General features: G+C 39.4%; 1 protein-coding gene and 1 non-coding gene across 3 annotated transcripts in view; both read left to right on the forward strand.

Annotated features, from left to right (window-relative positions):
• The first annotated feature begins 5,241 nt into the window (after positions 1-5,241).
• Positions 5,242-5,349, forward strand: LOC111546708. The gene has a single exon (XR_002732882.1). It is a non-coding gene; the product is annotated as a U6 spliceosomal RNA (small nuclear RNA).
• A 15,603-nt stretch (positions 5,350-20,952) lies between these two features.
• EPC1 (enhancer of polycomb homolog 1) overlaps positions 20,953-21,554 on the forward strand; it is a 113,170-nt gene continuing 112,568 nt past the window's right edge. Inside the window, exon 1 of one of the 2 annotated variants that reach the window (XM_023218139.2) lies at positions 20,953-21,260. In XM_023218139.2, the coding sequence (XP_023073907.1) occupies positions 21,258-21,260 (3 nt within the window). In that variant the 5' untranslated portion in view covers positions 20,953-21,257. The remainder of the gene's footprint in view (positions 21,261-21,554) is intronic. The other variant, XM_023218140.3, reaches the window with a different exon arrangement.

The raw sequence follows: 21,554 nt of genomic DNA on the forward strand, positions 1-21,554 counted from the left end.
GGAAGGAAGGAAGGAAGGAAGGAAGGAAGGAAGGAAGGAAGGAAGGAAGGAGCCAATAATCCAATTGTAGGGTTTCTCACTTACAGATTGTTCAATAATCTAAGGGTTTAATAAAAAGAAGAGTTTAATCCTGCTTACAAGTGCCAAATATGGAAAGAAAGGGAGAGACTAATCAGTATTCAACTGCCTGTGCTTCCTGCAGAAACTCAGTCTCTGTTCAATAATATTCTCAAAGTCCTACAGAGGCTCTTCTATTGTAATTATGGTTGAGGACATTACTGCCAGTGTCACAGTGATATACCCATTTAGGTTCTACAGTTATAGCTCTCCTAACTCACACTCACATGCTCCTCCATGATCAACCACTATGCCACAACAACTGCATTCAAAGGAGCTTTTACACAGTGCTGAAACTAACCCTCCCCCATGCAAGCTTTTATATCGAAAGCTCAGGCTCTTGGGAACGAACTGTAATGACAAAAGTATATTATAAGGAGTTGTTAGGCCTTTATCTTCTCTAGAAAAGATCTGGGTATTCTTTTTAGGAAAAAAAAAATAGTGACAATCTCTGACTTTTTCAGGGAAGTGGTGATGTTTAACGGGTCCTACAATTTACAAAATTCCAGGGCACATATAATCTCATTTAAGAAAAGATAGAGGCCAGGCATGGTGGCTCACAAGTGTAATCCCAGCACTTTGGGAGGCCAAATCAGGAGGATCACTTGAACCAAGGAGTTCGAGACCAGCCTGGGCAAGATGGTGAGACTCTATCTCTGAAAAACATTTTTTAAAAAATTAGCTAGATGCGGTGGCACGTACCTGTAGTCCCAACTACTCAGGAGGCTGAGGTGGGAGGATGCCTTGAGCCCAGGAGTTCCATGTGGCAATGAACGATGATTGCACCACTGCGTTCCAGCCTGGGGAACAAAGCAAGACCCCCATCTTTAAAAAAGGGAAAAAAATATCTAAATACCTTTAGACTTGTGTGGAATGTTGAATATTTGGTTATGCTTGGAAGACTTCAACCGAATTCCAATGTATGAATGATTTTTTTCACTGTCTCTTAGATAAAGAAGTCTTAGCAAATTCTCTTTTTTTTTCTTTTTTTTCTTTTTTCTTTTTTTTTTTTTTTTTTTTTGACAGGGTCTCACTCTGTCACCCAGGCTGGAATACAGTGGCACATTCATGACTCACTGCAGCTTCGACCTCCTGGGCTCAGGTGATCCTCCCACCTCAGCCTCCTGAGTAGCTGAAACTAAAGGCACATGCCATCAGGAGCAAATTCTAATACTAATCTGAATTCCTTCTTCGATAACAATGTACTCTTCATGTAAGTCCCTTGATTAGGTGGTATTATCCTTCCTCAACAACATCACATCAAAGCCAACCTTTAGAAATTTTCCTTTAAAGTCCAGAAGCCAGTTTTCTGGGCCAAGTCTGTCCAGCAAAAGATCCAAATGCCAACAGCAGAATGAATAAATAAATTGTAGTATATTTCAAACAGTGTAATATTATAGAGCAATGAGTGGGCTACAACTATGCAACAATATGAATGAATCTCACCAACAAAATGCTAAGTAAAAGAAACTAAACAAGAAAGTATACATTGTATGAATCTGTTTATGTAAGATTTAAACATAGACAAAGCCAAGGTATGGTACTTAAGAAGTCAGGAGAGTAGTTACTTTTGTGAAGGAGTAACTGGATGAGAGCACAAATGGGGTTTCTATGAATCTAACACTCTTCTGTTTCTTGAACTACATCCTATTTGTTTTGCAAAATGTCATCAAACTACACACTTACAATTTGCATAGTTTGTAGTATGTATGTTAAATTCGATAAAATAAATATGCCTCGGCTGGGCGTGGTGGCTCACACCTGTAATCTCAGCACTTTGAGAGTCTGAGACAGGTGGATTACTTGAGGTCAGGAATTCAAGACCAGCCTGCTGAATATAGTAAAACCCTGTCTCTACTAAAAATACAAAAATTACCTGGACATGGTGGCATGTGCCTGTAATCCCAGATACTCAGGAGAATGAGGCAGGAGAATTGCTTGAACTCTGGAGGCAGAGGTCACAGTAGGTCGAGATGGCGCCACTGCACTCCAGCCTGGGCAACAAGAGTGAAACTCTGTCTCATAAATAAATAAGTCTCAAAAGACTCCTTAAATGAAAGTACAGTTGATCCTTAAGAATATCCAGAAGTTTTCAGGGACAAAAGGAACATTCATAGGTCACTTTCTAACATACTCAGGAAAGAGCAAAATTGTGTATGTCCCCAACAAGATGACAATTATCTTCTTCTCTGTCCCAATCCCAGTTTTTTCTGTCTAGTTTAACTCTTTATCTTTGAATCAGATACCCCTAAGACCATGTGGGTACTGTTGAATGGCTGGAAACTTTCAGAGATGAAGAGCCTCCATGTTTACCCCAATATTTTTTAGAAAGCTGACTCTCACCAAGTCAAATTTGCACAGTAATATGTGACTGGGAGCCTACTCAACATCAATGCACTTTCAAGGCCTGAGACTGTGCCTCCACGTGGAAGTGGTGAAGTCCAATCATGACAAATGAATACTGCCAGGAAGAGGCAACCATCTTTCAAATTTTTAAATTTAAGATTAAACTCAATCAGCCAGAATTGCTAAACTCTTGTCCCATCTTTCAGTCTTAAGAAGTAGATACTTTTGAAAGTCCCATGCCCCAGAGATTCTCTGCCCCTTCAAAATAAGGTGAGCCTACAAGTACATGTAAAGCTATGAGACCTAAACTGGTGGGGGAAAATCGGCTTTTTGTTGCTTTAGAGAAGAAAAAGAAAAGAAATGAAATGAAATGAATTCATTTATTTGTCTAGAGAAAAGGTTTTGCTCTGTCACCCAGGCTGGAGTGCAGTGCTGCAATCACAGCTCACTGCAGCATCTAACTCCTAAGCTCCAGTGACCCTCCTGCCTCACAGCCTCCTGAGTAGCTGGGACTACAGTCACACACCACCACACCTGGCTAATTTTTTTCTTTTTCTTTTTATAGAGACAGAGTCTCACCATCTTGTACAGGCTGGTCTCTAACTTCTGGGCTCAAGCAATCCTCCCACTTTGGCCTCCGAAAGTGCTGGGATTACAGGTGGGAGCTACTATGCCCACCCAAAATTTATTTTGTTTTTTACTCTTCCTTTTCTATAGAATTCAAAAAACAATGTTAACCACACAAAAGTTTTTGAACTCCCATTTGGCACTTTAGGAAGTTATTTAATCCTAAGGTAAAAAATATTTAACTGTTCCCTAGATCCACACTTAATGGATGTATGCAACTACTGAACATATTTGCAGCAGCATTTTTCTGTAATAAAGAGTTCAATGTTGGTGGTTTGTTATGCCTATTCTTGCCACATTATTATTGTCACAACTATTCACACCCCAGATCTTGTTCAACTTATTTAAAAACCCTTTCTATCTTTTTTCTATTAGTACTCAGTCAGCTTTGCAGGCTTTGTTTCAATTATTGGTAAACATTCCTTATTCTCAGCCCAATTAATAGAATTACTATAATATCTAACCATAAATTTTTATTTTTGCTCCATATATTTCTTCCAAAATAAATCACAACTTGCCTCATCCTAAGTCAAGCTATACTCTTCACTCTTGGCAGCTGAAAAACTGAAAGGACGTCTCTGATCATCATTCTCAGTGGATCAGGACTCTCATCACATAATCCCTATATTTGGGCAATAGATGATTTATTTGAATTTTCTTGAATAATAAAATTATTGTTACAATGGTTCCATCATTCATATACTTTTCCTAAGAGACTGCTGGGCCCTTCTTTGCTCATCCAGTAACGAATAATACCCATGAGTATAGCTACCACCTAAGTAACCCATGCAGTATTTTTTATTTGATTTATTTATTTATTTATTTATTTTTGAGACACCATCTCACTCTGTCACCCAGGCTGGCATGCAGTGGCAAGATCTCGGCCCACTGCAACCTCTGCCTCCTGGATTCAAACAATTCTCCTGCCTCAGCCTCCAGAGTAGCTGGGATTACAGGCGCCTGCCACCACCCCTGGCTAATTCTTGTGTTTTTTCAGTGGAGACAGGGTTTCACCATGTTGGCCAGGCTGGTCTCAAACTCCTGACCTCAAGTGATCCGCTTGCCTCAGCCTCCCAAAGTGCTGGGATTACAGGTGTGAGCCACCATGCCTAGACCCATGCAGTATTTTATAAACCCATAAAAAAGTAAAAGGAATCTTTCAGGATGGCATGTATGTTTCCAAAGTCAATGGATTAATCCAGAATGATCATCAGAAGTAGAATTTAGCTTAGGAATCAGGTCTTGAAATTCTTACCACTAGGAACATTTATCATTCTTTTTTCTTCCATTCTTAATCTCCCTACTACTGTGATCATTTCCTCCCCCCCAACTTATAATTTTCTAAGCCCCTTGTTTGAAGATCTTACCATGTTTTTTGCTTTTCTTCACCCATCTTAAGACTCAAAATCTGCAAGTAGGGCTCACCAAACTTTCTAGTCATATCCAAGAGGAGGAATTTTGTCAAACTTGATGCATTCTGATCTCAGCTCTGTGTTATACCACTCATTTTCTTTATTTGTAGTTTCTAACTTCTATTAGCTCCTTCATGCCACCATCTAATGCCCTATACTTTCCAGTTACTTCCTGCAATTGGCATGAAAATCTCTCTTTTCCTCACAGATAATGGACTGTAATGAACATAGTAAACAGTTTAAAACCATTTTAAGGGCCAGGCATGGTGACTCACGCCTGTAATCCCAGCATGTTAGTAAGCCGAGGTGGGTTGGTCACTTGAGGTCAAGAGTTCGAGACCAGCTTAGCCAATATGGTGAAATCCTGTCTCTAGTAAAAATAGAAAAATCATCCAGGCATGGTGGTGGCACCTGTAGTCCCAAGATACTCAGGAGGCTGAGGCACAAGAATCCCTGGAACCAGGGAGATGGAGGTTGCAGTCAGCTGAGATCACGGGCTGCACTTCAGCCTGGAGACAGGAAAAAAAAAAAAAAAAATTTAAAATGGGGGAAATTATGGCACAGAAAGTTATATTGCTTTCATACTATTCTATAGTTTATGCAATAGTTTATATAATTTTTAGAAGTAAACTACAGGCTTCTTAATTTCCAATACCTGTTTTTGGAAAAGAATTTAACAGTTATTGTTTTGCCATTGTATTTAGTTTTGAGATTATCTTCCATTAATAGCGATACTGTCATGCTCACTTTGGAGGCACAAATACTAAAATTGGAATGATGCGGAGAAGATTAGCATGGCCCCTGTGCAAGGATGACACACAAATAGTGATATTGTCCTCCCATTAATGGTAGCAATATAAAGTAACCCTTTAAAGTAATATATTTAAGCTAGGATGTCACTAATTTAAAGAAAATTTAAGTAAACACAAGTAAGGGTGATAGGATATGGCAAAAATTGCGATGATCAAATTATTAAATCTGGGAAGCATCACTAATTGGGAAACACTGTAAAGTGTGGTGTAAAATGAAGGCAGAGGAATTGAGATTCAAGAATGCCTTATCCTAGTCTCTGGGTGATACTTAATGGTACATCCTTTGCCACCTCATGACACAGGAGGTCCTAAGGGCAAGAGCCAAAGCCAGATTTCCTGCTCTGCTTTAATTCAGCCTATAGCTGGTGTCACTGCCTTCTCTACTGGCTAGAAATTGGGAAAAGACTTCTATCACAGGCCTGGAACGGCCAGGGAACATGTGGACAGAAGCAAATCTGAATAACAGTGTTCACATCCTGTAAAAAACCATAACACTAGCTCAAATAAAGAAATAGACAAGCTTGCCAGGATAGAGGAGAATAGTAATTTCTGCTCTTGGCAAAGCCATAAGAGGAAAGGTCCAGCTGATGGGCTGGGAACGAGGGGCGGGGTCTTTTATAAAGATCTGGTCTTAAAGCCTTAACAACAGGGATGAATTTAGAGGAGAAAGCTCACGCTTTTAAGAATTTTTTTTTTTTTTTTTTTTGAGACAGACTCTCACTCTGTTGCCCAAGCTCAAGTGCTATGCAGTGGCACCATCTTGGCTTACTGCAACCTCGACTTCCCAGGTTCAAGCAATCCTCCTGCCTCAGCCTCCCAAGTAGCTGGTACTGTAGGCACATGACCACACCTGGCTAACTTTTGTATTTTTAATAGAGATGGGGTCTCTCTATGCTGTCATGGCTGGTCTCAAACTCCTGAGCTCAACGGCCTCAGCCTCCCAAAGTACTGGGATAGCATGTGTGAGCCACCACGCCCGACAGATGCTTTTAAGAATAAATTAGAGGGCCAAAAATTAAGACAACATGTATTAACCCTGGGAAAAAAAACCTTATAATTTTTATAAGCTTTAATTTCTTCATCTGAAAATGAGGAAGACAGTAATAACTGACCTATCTCAGACCAGCTAATGTGTGTATTGCATGATATAATGCATATAAAATACCAAGTCATGCTAAATGCTCAGTAAATGTGACTTCCCTATAAAGCCAAAAGACTTCAAGTCAATCTCTGGACCTTACTAGTTAAGTAACTATAGGTCAGTCTACTTATTTATGGCTCACAATTTTCCAAAATGTACATGAGGTAGATTATAAAAATTCCAAACAATAAAATAGTATGCACAAAACTTCAGAATCAGGGAAAATATAAATTAGAATAGAAAATTAAGACTAGGAGAGAAAATACAATGTAGATATTCAGACCAGTAAGTCTTACAACAGTACTAATGTGTACTGTAGTCCAAAATTAGTTCTGGGGTTCCTGTCAGTCCAAAAGAAATTTGAAAAATGTTCAGTTACAAGATATTCATTCCTTATCCATGAGGAGAAAAAAAACACCAAATGCTGGTGGTAAAACTATGTTGTTTCAGGGTATATCACCTCAATTATCCAATCTTTAAAACAACAAAATATTATCTACCTTTCAGGGTAGATGTAGAGAATTAAATGAATAACATATATGAAAAAGTATTTCATAAAACTGATGTACTGTGTAAATGTTACTTATTGTTTTATATACCTTAATTTACTCAATAGAGCAGGCTTATCATATGTTTGGACCTTCATTTAAATTACTGAGCTAAACAGAAACCTTTGTACACTGTTGGTAGGAATGTAAACTAGTACAGTCATTATGAAGAACAGTTTGGAGGTTTCTCAAAAAACTAAAAATAGAGCTACCATATGATCCAGTAATTCCATTGCCGGGTATATACCCAAAAGAAAGGAAATCAGTCTTTCAGAGAGGTACCTGCACTCCCATGTTTGTTGCAGCACTGTTCAGAATAGCCAAGATGTGGAAGCAACCTAAGTGTCCAGCAACAGATGAATGGATAAAGAAAATGTGGTACATATACACAACGGAGTATTATTCAGCCATAAAAAAGGCTGAGATCCTGTCATTTGCAATAACATGGATGGAATTGGAGGTCATTATGTTAAGTGAAATAAGCCAGGGACAGAAAGACAACCATTGCATGTTTTCATTTATTTGTGGGATCTAAAAATCAAAACAATGGAACTCATGGAGATAGAGAATACAAGGATAGTTACCAGAGGCTGGGAAGGATAGTGGAGTTTGAGGACAGGTGAGGATGGTTAATGGGTACAAAAGATATATATAAAAATGAATAAGACCTAGTATTTGATAGCACAACAAGGTGACTATAATCAATAATAATTTAATTATACATTTTAAAATAACTAGAATGACATAATTGGATTGTTTGTAACACAAAGGATCCCTCCATGATGTGATAATTATGCATTGCATGCTTGTATCAAAACATCTCAGGTACCCCATAAATATACACACCTACTATGTATCCATAAACATTAAAAAGTAAAAAACCAAATAAGTAAATAAAATAAATTACTGAGCTAAATCATTTTTACTATAGGAATACTCAGTATTCCCAGGCACTGTTCTAATAATTTACATGTATTCAATTACTACCCACAATAATAGTAGGTACTATAATTATTTTCATTCTGATGAAGAAATCTGGGTACAAAGGGCTTAAGTAACATTCCCAAGTTTACTCAGCTAGTAGGTGATGGTGCTAAGATTGATATCCAGGAAATCTGGCCCCCGAGACCATCCTGGTGTACAAATAAAACAAGGTATAAATGACATATGCTTATAGCCCTCTGTAACTATAAAAGCTGCCAACCTATAAATTAAATATAAGCCTAACAAGAAAACTAATAAGTGAAAGGTATTAATTTTACGTGACATGCCATATTGTTTTCTCATCACCAGTTGTAGCATGAATTTGATAGCATTATTAATGTCAGTTTATTAACAGGTCCTGTGAGATGACAATTTCCCATCACTTTTTTTATTCAGATTACTGGAAACCATTTGTTTATACAGCTTGTTGTGATATGTGGCCTTCCCTTGGTATAAATGTATCATTTACATATTAAGTCAGCTTTCGTTCTTTTCTCATTAGCTCTCTGATTAAAATAGAATTGCTCATTTCTAACTTAGTTACAAACACAAACACAAGGCTAAAATTGCAGAATAACACTTGGCTACAGAGAGGCTATCTAGATGATCCAGGGACTGCTTATATTGTTTTTTAAGTTACATTGAAATGAAAATGTAAAATTCTCATAGAGAAGGCCAAGTTCAGTAGCTCATGCCTGTAATCCCAGCACTTCGGAAGGCCGAGGCAGGAGGATTTCTTGAAGCTGGGAGTTTAAGACCAGTCTGGGCAACATAGGGAAACCCCATCTCTACAAAAATGTAATAAACTTAGGTTGGTGTGCTGAGTAGTCCCAGCTACTCAGAAGGCTGAGGTGGGAGGATCATTTGAGCCCAGAAGTTTGAAACTGCAGTGAGCTGTAATTGTGCCACTGTACTCTAGCCTGAGCAATAAAGCAAGACCCAGTCAAAAAAGAAAAAAAAAAAAAAAAAAAACATCCACAGAGAGTTCATAAACATCAGTGTCTCTAGTTTGAGAACTCCCACCACAGAGTACTCTCAAGAAGGCAGGCAACCCGACTGCATCTCTGTGATTTGATGGGCAACCCGATTCCAGACTCTGCCGAAGAAGAACCACTGGAGTATCCCCTCCTTCTAGGAAGAGCAAAAAGTCTGTAAGCACCACCTGTATTCTTCTGAGGTTCCATCCCTTCCTACCATGTACCTAGGGCTCTTCCAGGCATCCTGAAGTAGGCAGTTCAGCTGGTTTGTGTCCTATTTTGATACTGACTACTGGGGAGAGGAACGGTAAGGAGAGATTCGGCGACAGTAAATCTGTTCTGATGGTACCGAGTTCCATATGCTGGCTTGGAAAACCTCGGAAGGGTAGAAGGCTTTTTTGTAAAGGTTCTTTTGCCAACAGCAAATTCCCAGCGTCATGTTCGGCTCAGAGTCCCAAACCCTAAAGGGTTGTAGCTCTGAACAAACAGCTCAGCCTGGACTTCCCAGGGTGAAAGCTGACCCAGAAGCACTGCTTCAGGATTGGTTCAAACAAGAAAAGAATTCGGCCTGTCTCCTTGTAAATACCCCCTGAAATTATGGTTTGCAAATTGAGGTTTGATGCATTGGTTTTCCAAATACGTACAACAGACACAGCAAAATTGAGTTGACAGTGCACACGGTTTAAGATATCTGTTAGTGAAAATTACATGTTAAGACTTCCATGATGACACTGAATATATTGCAACTGAGAGGCCAAGACAGAGTCCAACGTGTCAGCTTCTGGCTTAAAATTTCCTCAAAATAAAGCACCCTTAACACATATGTTTATGAACAGTGCTGAGAGTGAAGGCTGGACCCTAAAATAGAGGGAGGCTAACTCGCTCTCAGGATGTCGGAAACCTGATCATGTTCTCATGGACATTTTACACCAACTCCTGGATAAGTAATCTCTTTAAGAAACTCCTAGTGAAGATAAACAGTGTTCAACTAGAATTTCCTTTTGCTAGTGAGAAGCAATGAGTCCAATGATGGCAAGTCAAAAATCAAGGGTGGTCAGGTCAAGAGGTGATCATGCACATGGTGAAGGTAGCAAACAGATGGCTGCCCCCGGGGCGATAGGGTTGTTTTTTTTTTTTTTTAAGTGTATCTAAAGTGATCATATTTCCTGATTTTTCCCTGTATTTAAAGCAATCATATGTATGACAAGTGAGCATGTTTTCCTGATTTTCCAACCTGTTATCTCAGTACAATTATTATTAATTTATTTTCTTGAGACAGAGTCTCCTTATTGTCGCCCAGGCTGGAGTGCAATGGTGCGATGTCAGCTCACTGCATCCTCTGCCTCCCAGGTTCAAGTGATTCTCCTGCCTCAGCCTCCCAAGTGCTGGGACTGTAGGCACACACCACCATGCCTGGCTAATTTTTGTATTTTTAGTAGAGACGGGGTTTCACCATGTTGACCAGGCTTAACTCCTTACCTTAAGTGATGTGCCTGCCTTGGCCTCCCAGAGTGCTGGGATTACAGGTGTGAGCCACCATACTCAGCCAGTACAATTATTAATCGTGCCATTTTCACTCTTGAAAATGTCGTAGATTTTACTATAAGTTGTATGATCACACTATCTATGGCACGATCCCATATTATTTTATGCTCCACCTCTCCTCCTTCAATACCTCCTCTCCCTCATTCCCTGGGATTCCCACATCTTTGGTTTTGCCCATTGGTGATCTTTCCCTGTTTTCCAAGTGTTTCATGCTCCAGCATTACCCTCAATTCAATATTCACCCCCCAAAACACTATTCATTCAACTCAGATGATTTTGGTGTATTCGTTCATTTTCACACTGCTGATAAAGACATACCCGCAACTGGGTAATTTATAAAGAAAAAGAAGTTTAATGGATTCACAGTTTCACATGGCTGGGAAGGTCTCACAATCATGGTGGAAGGGGAAAGGCACGTCTTACATGGCAGCAGACAATACAAAGCTTGTGCGGGGAAACTCCCCCTTATAAAACTATCAGATCTCGTGAGACTTATTCACTATCACAGAACAGCATGGGAAAGACCGGCCCCCATGATTCAATTACTTCCCCCCAGGTCCCTCCCACGACACGTGGAAATTGTGGGAGCTACAATTCAAGATGAGATTTGGGTGGAGACACAGACAAACCACATCACTTGGTAAATGACCCAAAGCAAAAAAGCAATCTTACCATTTCATTTTAAGTAGCCTATACATGTGCTATGATTTTATAAAACATTTAGAATTATAGAGGGGAGACAGTTTTCTAATGCTTCTTGCAAAATCTCTGCCCTTTATCAAAGTAAGGTGCAATAGTGTTAATTATGTAATCACTCCTGTCTGAGTTATTTTTGTGAGTGCTATTATATATACTTGTTCAGTTATATAATAGGGATTGCTGACTTGGCACCCTTTATTCTGAAAGTTTGCCAACACTAAAAGAAGTACAGGAAAAGGCACTGTAAAGAGATCCAGAGAAAGAGGACTACAAGTGGTTGGGATACTCTTTGCTACACATTTTCCGAATGGCCAGTAATGAGTGTATATTACTTTTATATTACTTTTACCATCTGGTAAAAAAAAATGAATACAATAGAAGAGAATCATACACAATACATGAATAAAGGTCATTTAGACTATAGTTATTTTTATCCATATAAAAACCTGAAAGCTTAATTTGACATTAGATAATAGTTGACTGGTTATAAATCTATGTATTTATATCACAGATACATTAAATACCGCTTTTTTCAATGGTTAAAGAGTTGAAGTAGCTGGGCATGGTGGCTCTAGCCTGTAATCCCAACACTTTGGGAGGCCGAGGCAGGCAGATCATTTGAGGTCAGCAGTTCGAGACCAGCTTGGCCAACATGGTGAAACCCTGTCTCTACTAAAAATGCAAAAACTAGCCAGGCATGGTGGTGCATGCCAGTAATCCCATCTACTCAGGAGGCTGACAGGAGAATCACTTGAACCCAGGAGGTGGAGGTTGCAGTGAGCTGTGATTGCGCTATTGCACTCCAGCCTGGGCAACACAGGGAGACTCCATCTCAAAAAAAAGAGTTGAAGTGAAACTTCACACTGGCAATCCAACTTTGCAAGAACTGCCTGTCTTTTACTAGTTAACCTTACTGACAATGTAAAGGCCCCATGCTCCCAGTGTGAGGTCCTGTATGATGTTAACCCAGCCAGACAGAAAATAGGTGCTGCTTCTCTGCACCACCTACTCTAAGCACCTGAATTTCTATTGCAATTGTCAATTTAGGGCTATTCAGTCTCAAAATATAGCAGAAAACAATGCCCAAAGTGTTATTTTAATGCAATACAGTACAAAGACAATAGGATTCGTTAATAATAACGGCTAAATATTAAGAACATAATAAACCACCTGCATGGATTCTGTTATTAATGTCAAGTCCCTCTCCCCACTCCCTGTAGTAAGGAATTATAAGGACCTTTAGCTAGACATAGCTAGGAAAGTTATTTATGATTTGATTCAATTAAACTCCTCTTCCTTTTTCATCCTGAGCCTGAATTATTTGCTGACTCTCTTTTTGCTCCAATGATGATTCATATTCCATAACAGTAAATGGCCTTTCTTGTATGGCAGCTTTAATGATCTCTTACAGAAAATTCTGTCTCCCTTTCTGTAATTGCTCAAGGTTTATACTTTAAGTGAAAAGCTTTACCAACTGTGTTTCTATTGCTATAGCTATTCCAGTTTTTCTTTCACCTCATAACTCCGTGCAATGCTGACATTTTAAACAGTATGGTTTTTGCCAGTGTATGAGTTTTCTCATCTCTACCCTACACTGGGACATAGGAATGGGGTAGGAACAGCCAGGAGAAGGAGTTCAGTATAGTTTTTTTTTTTTTAAGAGCAAAATGCATACCTTTCATTGAATACTAGACGAAACATTCTCCCTGGTGCTTTTACTGTAGTACTTCCTGTATCATATTACAAGAAAACCTCAACCTAGAGTTTTGCTATTTAACCACTTCATATCCACTAGCTCTACTACAGTTCAGTTACCATAGAGCCTAGAATTCTGATAAGTCATGTACAAATGAGAAATTTGATTAAGGGCTAAGGTCACTCAAGATGTAGGGCTCATAAATGAAGTCAGATGGCTGCTGCTGATGAAGGCATAGATATTGCCGTAAAATAAGAACATGGAGCTGGGTGTAGTAGTCCTACATACTTGGGAGGCTGAGGTGGGAGGATTGCTTGACGCCAGGAGTTTGAGGCCAGCTTGCACAATATAGCAAGACTCTGTCTCAAAAAAAAAATTGTGTGTGTGTATATATATATATATGTGTGTGTGTGTGTGTGTGTGTGTGTATAAGAATATTGAGAGAGTGAACACTGATGGAATATGCAATTTGATACCATTGAGTGTCTGCAACATGATTACAGGGAAACATATAAACATAGGAGCACTATTTTTTGTGGTAGAAATAGGCGGCTGTCTTAGGTATTCCACATAATAGGGGCACTTAGAATAAAAAGATTATTGAGGCCCAGACGCTGTGGCTCATGACTGTATCCCAGCACATTGGGAGGCCAAGGTGGGCAGATCACTTGAGGTCAGGAGTTTGAGACCAGCCTGGCCAACATGGTGAAACCCCGTCTCTACTAAAAATACAAAATTAGCTGGGTGTGGTGGCGCACGTAATCCCAGCTACTCAGGAGGCCGAGGCAGGAGAATTGCTTGAACCCAAGAAGCGAAGGTTGCAGTGAGTCAAGATTGCGCCACTGCACTCCAGCCTGGGTAACAAAGGGATACTCTGTCTCAAAAAAAAAAAAAAAAAAAAAAAAGATTATTAATTTTTTTAAATGAATAATATTTGTCCAGCTTTTTAAACATTGTCTATATTCAAATTATCAGATGCCATCACTGTCTGTAATATATTAAAATAGTTTTCTTTAGCTAGGCACGGTGGCTCACACATGTAATCTTAGTGCTCTAGGAGGTCAATGCCAGAATATCACCTGAGCCCAGAAGTTTGAAACCAACCTGGGCAACATGGTGAAACCCCATCTCTACCAAAAATACAAAAATTAGCAGGCTGTGGTGGCACGTGCCTGTGGTCCCAGCCACCCGGGGAGGCTGAAACAAGAGGATCACTTGAGCCCAGGAGGTGGAGGTTGCAGTGAGCCAAGATCATGCCACTGCACTCCACTTGTGACAGAGCAAGAACCTGTCTCAAAAATAAATAAATAAATAAAATAATAAAAAAATAGCTTTCTTTAAAGGATAACATACATAAAATAAAACATATTTGGTGTACTAATCTTGATGTACAGTTCAAACTTTTTACATATGTGACATGTGTACATATGTGATACATATATACATATTTCATGTATATGTAACTGCAACCCAGATAAAGACAGAAGGTTTCTTGCAACCCAAAAGGGCCCCTTGTCCTTGCTTTCAGTCTAATACTACACAGCAGCTTAAAAGTAGCTGATTTTTACAGATAAAATGCTTTGAAGATTACTCGCACTAATTTTATTAGAAATTGCATTTAGTTGTGAATAGGCTCATAAAAGAAAGATTTGCATGGAATACTATGCAGCCATAAAAAAGACAAAATCATGTCCTTTGCAGCAACATGGATGGAACTGGAGGCCATCATCCTAAGTGAACAAACTCAGAACATCAAATACATCACATTCTCACTTACAAGTGGAGCTAAATAATGGATATGTACGGGCTTAAAAAGATGGACGTAATAGACACTGGGAACTCCACAACACTGGAGGCTGGAATGCAGGTGAGGGTTGAAAAATTACCTACTGGGTACAATGTTCACTGTTTGGGCCATGGGTACACTAGAAGCCCGATCTCCATTATTATGCAATATGCCCATGTAACAAACATGGACACGTGCCCCCTGAATCAATAGGCTGGGTGCAGTGACTCATGCCTGTAATCCTAGCACTTTGGGAGGCCAAGGCGGGTAGATCACTTGAGGTCAAGAGTTTGAGACCAGCCTGACCAACATGGTGAAATCCTGTCTCTACTAAAAATACAAAAAAAATGAGCTGGGCGTGGTGAAGCGCACCTGTAATCCCAGCTACTCAAGAGACTGAGGCATGAGAATCACTTAAACCCAGGAGCTGGAGGTTGCAAGGAGCCAAGATCACACCATTGCTCTCCAGCCTGGGTGACAGAGGGAGACTCTGTCTCAAAAATAAAATAAAATAAAATAAATAACAAAGGTTTAAATGAAGTAGCTGTTTTCTTTTTCTCTCTTGTAAAAAGCAGATCTAGAAGCAGGCCCCTCAGTGGCTGGTGTGAAAGCTCCACAGAACCCGGCTTTCTTCTTTCTATTGAGCTACCCGTAGCACTAAAGAGCTCCCTTTGGTTGACACAATGGAGCACCAGACTCTACCCAGGTGTGGTGACCATCCTCCAAGCCTGAAGAAGGGCAAAGGTAAGAAGCACAAGGCAGCAGCCACTGAGTCAGCCCCCTATAAATGCTTTCTTGGGAGCCCAACCAACGGCTTCTGCTTACATCTCACTGGTTAAACAGTGTCATGCAAAACAGTTTTGGGTGGCACACCCAAAATAAAATGAGATTTTATGAATAACAAAGAGAGGAGGGATGTTGGTTAGTTAATGAGTAGTCTCGGCCACACCAGTGGCCACAAACTACTCGCGTGAATGACCTTTCTTGAAAATGCCATGTTGCATGATTTTAGATTGCAGTGGACCAAAGCGATCTAAAATCATGCCACAACAGATAATGAGTTTTGAAATAAACACTTTTAAGATCTTGGCTGAAGCAGTGCTTCAAAATTTGATTGCAAAAAAATGTAAAGCTTTTCACTATTCTTAAGAGGGAAAATATAGGGAAATCATAAAGAGTAAAATTAATAGCATTTGCACAAGACTGCACAAAATTTAATAATATTGTATGCATTCATTTATTAAGGCCCACAAATGGAAATCTGACTATTTACAAATCGTAACTGTTTCTAATCACTAGGATTGTGAGTTCTGATTTAAACTAAGAATAATATTTTAATTATCTGAATGCAACAAAAATCTATAACTCCATAATTTTAAATCCACAGTTATGGATCCCCAAAACTTTTGAAAACTGAAAGTTTTTTTTGCAAATTGCAGCATCCTCTTTAGTGGCAAAAGCTGACCTGATGCCAGGCGCGGTGGCTCACACCTGTAATCCTAGCACTTTCTGAGGCTGAGGTGGGCGGATCACTTAAGCCCAAGAGTTCAAGACCAGCCTGGGCAACATGCGGAAACCTCATCTTTACAAAAAATACAAAAATTAACCAGGCGTGGTGGCACACCTGTAGTCCCAGCTACTCAGGAGGCTGAGGTGAGAGGATCACCTGAGCCTGGGAGGTCGAGCCTACAGCGAGCCGTGATCATGCCACTGCACTCCAGCGTGGGTGACAGAGTGAGATTCTGTCTAAAAAAAAAAAAAAAAGTTGACCCAAAATGATGTGGGGCTTCTTATAGTCTTTACTCCATTTAATGTGATTGTAATATTTAGCACAAAAATATTACGGCCTTTGATTATAGCGTGCTGCATGATACTATTTTTTTTTAACTCAGAAAATTAATCCAAATTCCAAAACAGATCTATCTCCACCTCCAGTTCTGTGAGGTAAAGATTTTACAAACTACACTACCCAATTAGTTCATTATTTGATTTGTTTGGAGATTCCTATTAATATCAAAGCTCATTCAACGGATTACACATCATTGATTTGACCTAACTCCTTTTGTAATTTTTTTAAGTCTTAGATCTAAGAAACTGAACATGTTATTTCTGCCCATGTGCTTGTAGGATTTTGGTTTGCTAACAACCAGTTACTAAAATGAAAAAGGATAACTTTTTAATTCTGATCATGTTAAGTTCTCACTTTAATAATGTTTTGCTTCATTTGTTTTATTTTGTTTTTTGTTTTTGTTTTTCTTTTTTCTTTTTTGTTTTTCTTTTTTTGAGATAGAGTCTCATTCTGTCGCCCAGGCTGGAGTGCAATGGTACAGTCTTGGCTCACTGCAACCCCTGCCTCCTGGGTTCAAGCGTTTCTTCTACCTCAGTCTCCTGAGTAACTGAGATTACAGGTGCCCACCACCACACCCAGCTAATTTTTGTATTTTTAGTAGAGATGGGGTTTCACCATGTTGACCAGGCTGGTCTTGAAATCCTGACTTCAGATGATCCACCCACCTCAGCCTCCCAAAGTGCTGGGATTACAGGTGTGAGCCACTGTTCCTAGCCTCATTTGTTTAAAAAAAAAAAAAAAAAAAAAAGGTGAGCACTGTTCAACTGATATAAAATGTAGTATTTTTTGAATCAAAAATATCAAAATCAGCACCATTAGAGAAAACTGAGGCAATTCGTTGCCTGAATTCCTCCTTTTCATTTTGTTTGTACTATGTATGATTTGTGTCTTATTCATATTTATTTATGAACTGAGTCATAATCAATGGCTGTAAGTATGTGTGTGAAATTATGGATTTTTAAAAGTATAATACCGAAACCCTGTAATGTAGCTATGTAAATTCAAAATTTGCATTGAGGGTTTTTTTTCTCTCTGCCTTCTCTGGACCTTATCATTATCAAAACCTCTAAAATATGGAAGTCCAACCTTCTCTGTCTTAAACACAGAATTCATTTCTGTGGTCTACAAACTTCTGACTTCATCTGATGCATTTCTTGATGTGCTAAAACCACACTGGCATCATTTCCCTTCCTGGAATGTGCCAAGCTTCATTCTGCCTCAGGGCCTTTGCACATGCTATAGCCTCTTCCTAGACTGTGACTTCTCCGATATTTTTCAAATGTGTCTCCTTGTCATCCTTCAAGCCTAGCTTAAGCCCTACTCCTTTAGAGACAACTTCCTTACCACCTTGTTTATTTATTTCCCACTCTGTTATTCTCTAACACTGCACTGTTTGTTTTTTTGTTTGTTTGTTTGTTTGTTTGTTTGTTTTTTGAGACGGAGTCTCACTCTGTCACCCAGGCTGGAGTGAAGTAGTGTGATCTCAGCTTACTGCAACCTCCACTTCCTAGGTTCAAGTGATTCTCCTGCCTCAGCCTCCCGAGTAGCTGGGATTGCAGGCACCCACCACCACGCCCAGCTAATTTTTGTATTTTTAGTAGAGACAGGGTTTCACCATGTTGGCCAGGTGGTCTCAAACTCCTGACCTCAAGTGATTCACCCGCCTCAGCCTCCCAAAGTGCTGGGATTATAGGCGTGAGCCACCGCACCTGGCCCTGTTTGGTTTTTTAATAGCACTTAGAATAATGTGCAATAATATACACTTGACCCTTGAACAACACAGGTTTGAGCTATACAGGTCCACTTATACTCAGATTTTGTTTCAATAAAAGTTACACAGAGTATTCCTGCCTCTCCTGCTTCCCCTTCCACCTCCTCCACCTCTGCCACCCCTGCCACTCCTGAGACAGGAAGACCAAACCCTCTTCTTCTTTCTCCTCTTCAGATACTCAATGTGAAGACAATGAGAAATAAAGATCTTTATGATGATCCACTTCTGCTTAATGAATAGTAAATATATTTTCTCTTCCTTATACTTTCTTAGTAACATTTTCTTTTCTCTAGTTTACTTTATTGTACAAATTCAATATAGAGTACATACGACACACAAAATGTGTGTTAATTGACTGTTTATGTTATTGGTAAGGTCAATAGTAGGTTACTACTAGTTCAGTTTGGGGGAAGTTAAAAGTTACACAGAATATCTGACAGCATGGAGGACTGGCACTCCTAACCCCCACATACTTCAAGGATCAACTGTATTTGTTCACCTGCTATTTATCTGTCTCTCCACTAGATTGTGAACTCCATGAAGGAGGAAATAAACTATTTACTTGTTCACTAATATATACATAGCACCAAGCATCATGCCTGGCACATTCTAAGTTCTCAAGAACTGTTTGAATAAACAGTAAAAGAATTATTTATCTTATGTATTTCTGTGATAATCTGCCCCAAAACATTTCATTCTACAAATTATCTTTACCAAAACAAAACCCAAAAATCCCTCGAACTGTGTATATCATGAAGATGGTCTCAAAAACTCTAAAGAAAATTATCCCATAGGAAAGCATGTAATCAGAAGTATGTGTATCTTACAAAGTACACAGAACATCCTAATCTACAGATAATAAAGTATATGAAGGTGTATACACATATGGATGTGCATATCTAGGTATTTTCTTTACCCTGGCTGTTCATTAAATATATCTGACCCCAAGTCTACTGAGATTGTCTACTTCACTTGACAGTAGAACAAAGGCAGGAGATGCAGCCCAGAGAGGGGTCGAGCTCAAATGCTATCTAAATTGGCCAAGGCCCCATGGCGGTAGGTGACCTGTCTAGTTAAAGTTCAAGGAAGTCTCACTGAAAACATAGTGAGTTCTACCTCCTAGCTTATCACGGACAGGCTCTGTTTATTCCAGCTGTCCTGTAATTAGCCCTTTTTACTCTCAAAGTATCCTGTGTTAGACGATAAATTCATAATCACCCTAGCTACATCTTTCTAAGAATGTTACCTATTAAATGCCAGGCAGGGATACCAGACCAACGTGTGTGTATATGCATGTATGTGTATGTGTGTGCATATGTGCATGTGTGTGTGTATGTGTGTGGTGTGTGTGGAGGGGGAAGAGATTGTGAAGAATGTAGATCATTCCCCACTCCTTTCTTAATCCAGTTCCTTTAAACCCTGTTCTCTCCTTGACTCATTAGAAAATTTAGTGGGCAAAGAATTTTTACTATGTTAACACATGTATGCAGTATTTAACACACTAAGATCTTTGTCGACTTTTCTGACTTTACATTAGCAAGCATAGTCTTGCATCGGTTTAACGTTCATTTTTTTTAAAGTCTTAGACTTTGTCTTTATTTAAAAGCCCAGTTGCAAACACCAAATACCTGACTCAGCTCACAACTAGAGACGGAGCATCAAATTTCCCAGCCCACTTAATTTGAAAGCCTGCCAAGATAGGTGAAAGACCTTATAAATATGTAAAGCAGGAAGTTCAAATTACAGTCAAGTAAATCTCTAGTGATTGATGTTCTTTTCAAAACAATTTTAAAAAACTAATAATGACCAGCACAATTCTAAGACCCTCTTACCAAAGGCTTCCCCCGAATTCAGACTCAATGGTGTACTTTCAGTATTGTATTTATTTTGGATTTTTACCACTTCCTGGAGGCCAGGACGAGGCACAGTGGGAGGATCCTAAAAAACTCAGTACCACAGCCATTTTGTTTGTAAGGCAGAGTGGTAGAATTCTGCCAGCCGGTAAAGGTTTTTGAAACAATTTTTAAGGGGGGCGGGGGAGGGGGCGGGAATATGCCTATTGTTTTCATTTAACCGCTAAATTCATTATTTTATTTTACTTTTTGCACACATGGTAGTTACTGTGAATAAGAAATTACATATTTTTTTCCCAAGGAATTAGAGATCTCGGAGCTAAAGGAGTCATGAATTTTGTTCCAGGATGACTGGCTTCTCTAGGTCTACCCTCATGAGATCAAATTGAAAAAATATTTTGATGGACATAGTTTTTACATGGCCAGGTTTGCATGCGGAGGATCTATCGACGTTTTGGAAAGGAGCAACAATTTGCTCAAGAAAAACATGATAATGCTGTTTTAAAAAAGCAAAAACAAAAACAAACAAACAAAAAACCCCACATCCAAGAAGCCAGAGTGTTCCTTCAGATGTTAAAAGGGGCATTCCCCCGAGCTCACAGGCAGCCGTGGGTGCTATTGTCTTGCAGTGTCACTTAATAGCGAGCTTAGACTTTTGTCATTTGGGTGGCTGTGCTTTTAAAAGCCCAGTGTAAAATGGCACACACACTGCATTTTTTTCCGAGCTGCAGGAGGCGGGGGCAGCGGGGGATAGTGCAGACTGTAGGGACACTGCCCTCCCAGCCAATCAGCGCTCGCCTGCTTGCCATCGCAAAGTTGTTAACCCCAGAGTCTTCTGGCTGTGCTGCCTCCTCTGCTTTTAATCTTCTGTGGATATTTCTCCGATTTCTCCCAAACGCCCATAGATCTTGGGGGAAGCCACCCCATTCGGCCGCCGATCATGGAAGAAAGTATTACTTTTTATTTACCAAACATTTTAAAGATGTTGGAAGATCCGTATGCTGCCTGGAGGCTGTTGTTTCTAGAGACACAAGTATCCAGCCTATATTGTTACAATTTTTTTTCAAGAACTGCCGTCTTCTTTGCCTGCACTAATGGTAAGTTTGTAATTTTCACCATTTATGTCATTCAGTCTTCGAAAGAGCCACCGGCTAAAAAGGATTTCCATTGTGTTTCTTCTAACAAAACCAATCTTTGCATTTTTCTTTAGCTTTGATCTCTGCACGTTCTACCTAATCTTGCCTGGTTAATTTTTACCAAGAGAAAAAAAAATAATTTTTTTTCATTGTTAAAGCTAAATGTTTATAATATAAATTATACTTTAATTACTGTGAACTACAGAGGAACTCAGATATTTCAAGATGGACTTGTTTTGTGCCAGTAATGTTGGC

Source organism: Piliocolobus tephrosceles, chromosome 9, assembly GCF_002776525.5.
Source record: "Piliocolobus tephrosceles isolate RC106 chromosome 9, ASM277652v3, whole genome shotgun sequence".
Taxonomy (NCBI): domain Eukaryota; kingdom Metazoa; phylum Chordata; class Mammalia; order Primates; family Cercopithecidae; genus Piliocolobus; species Piliocolobus tephrosceles.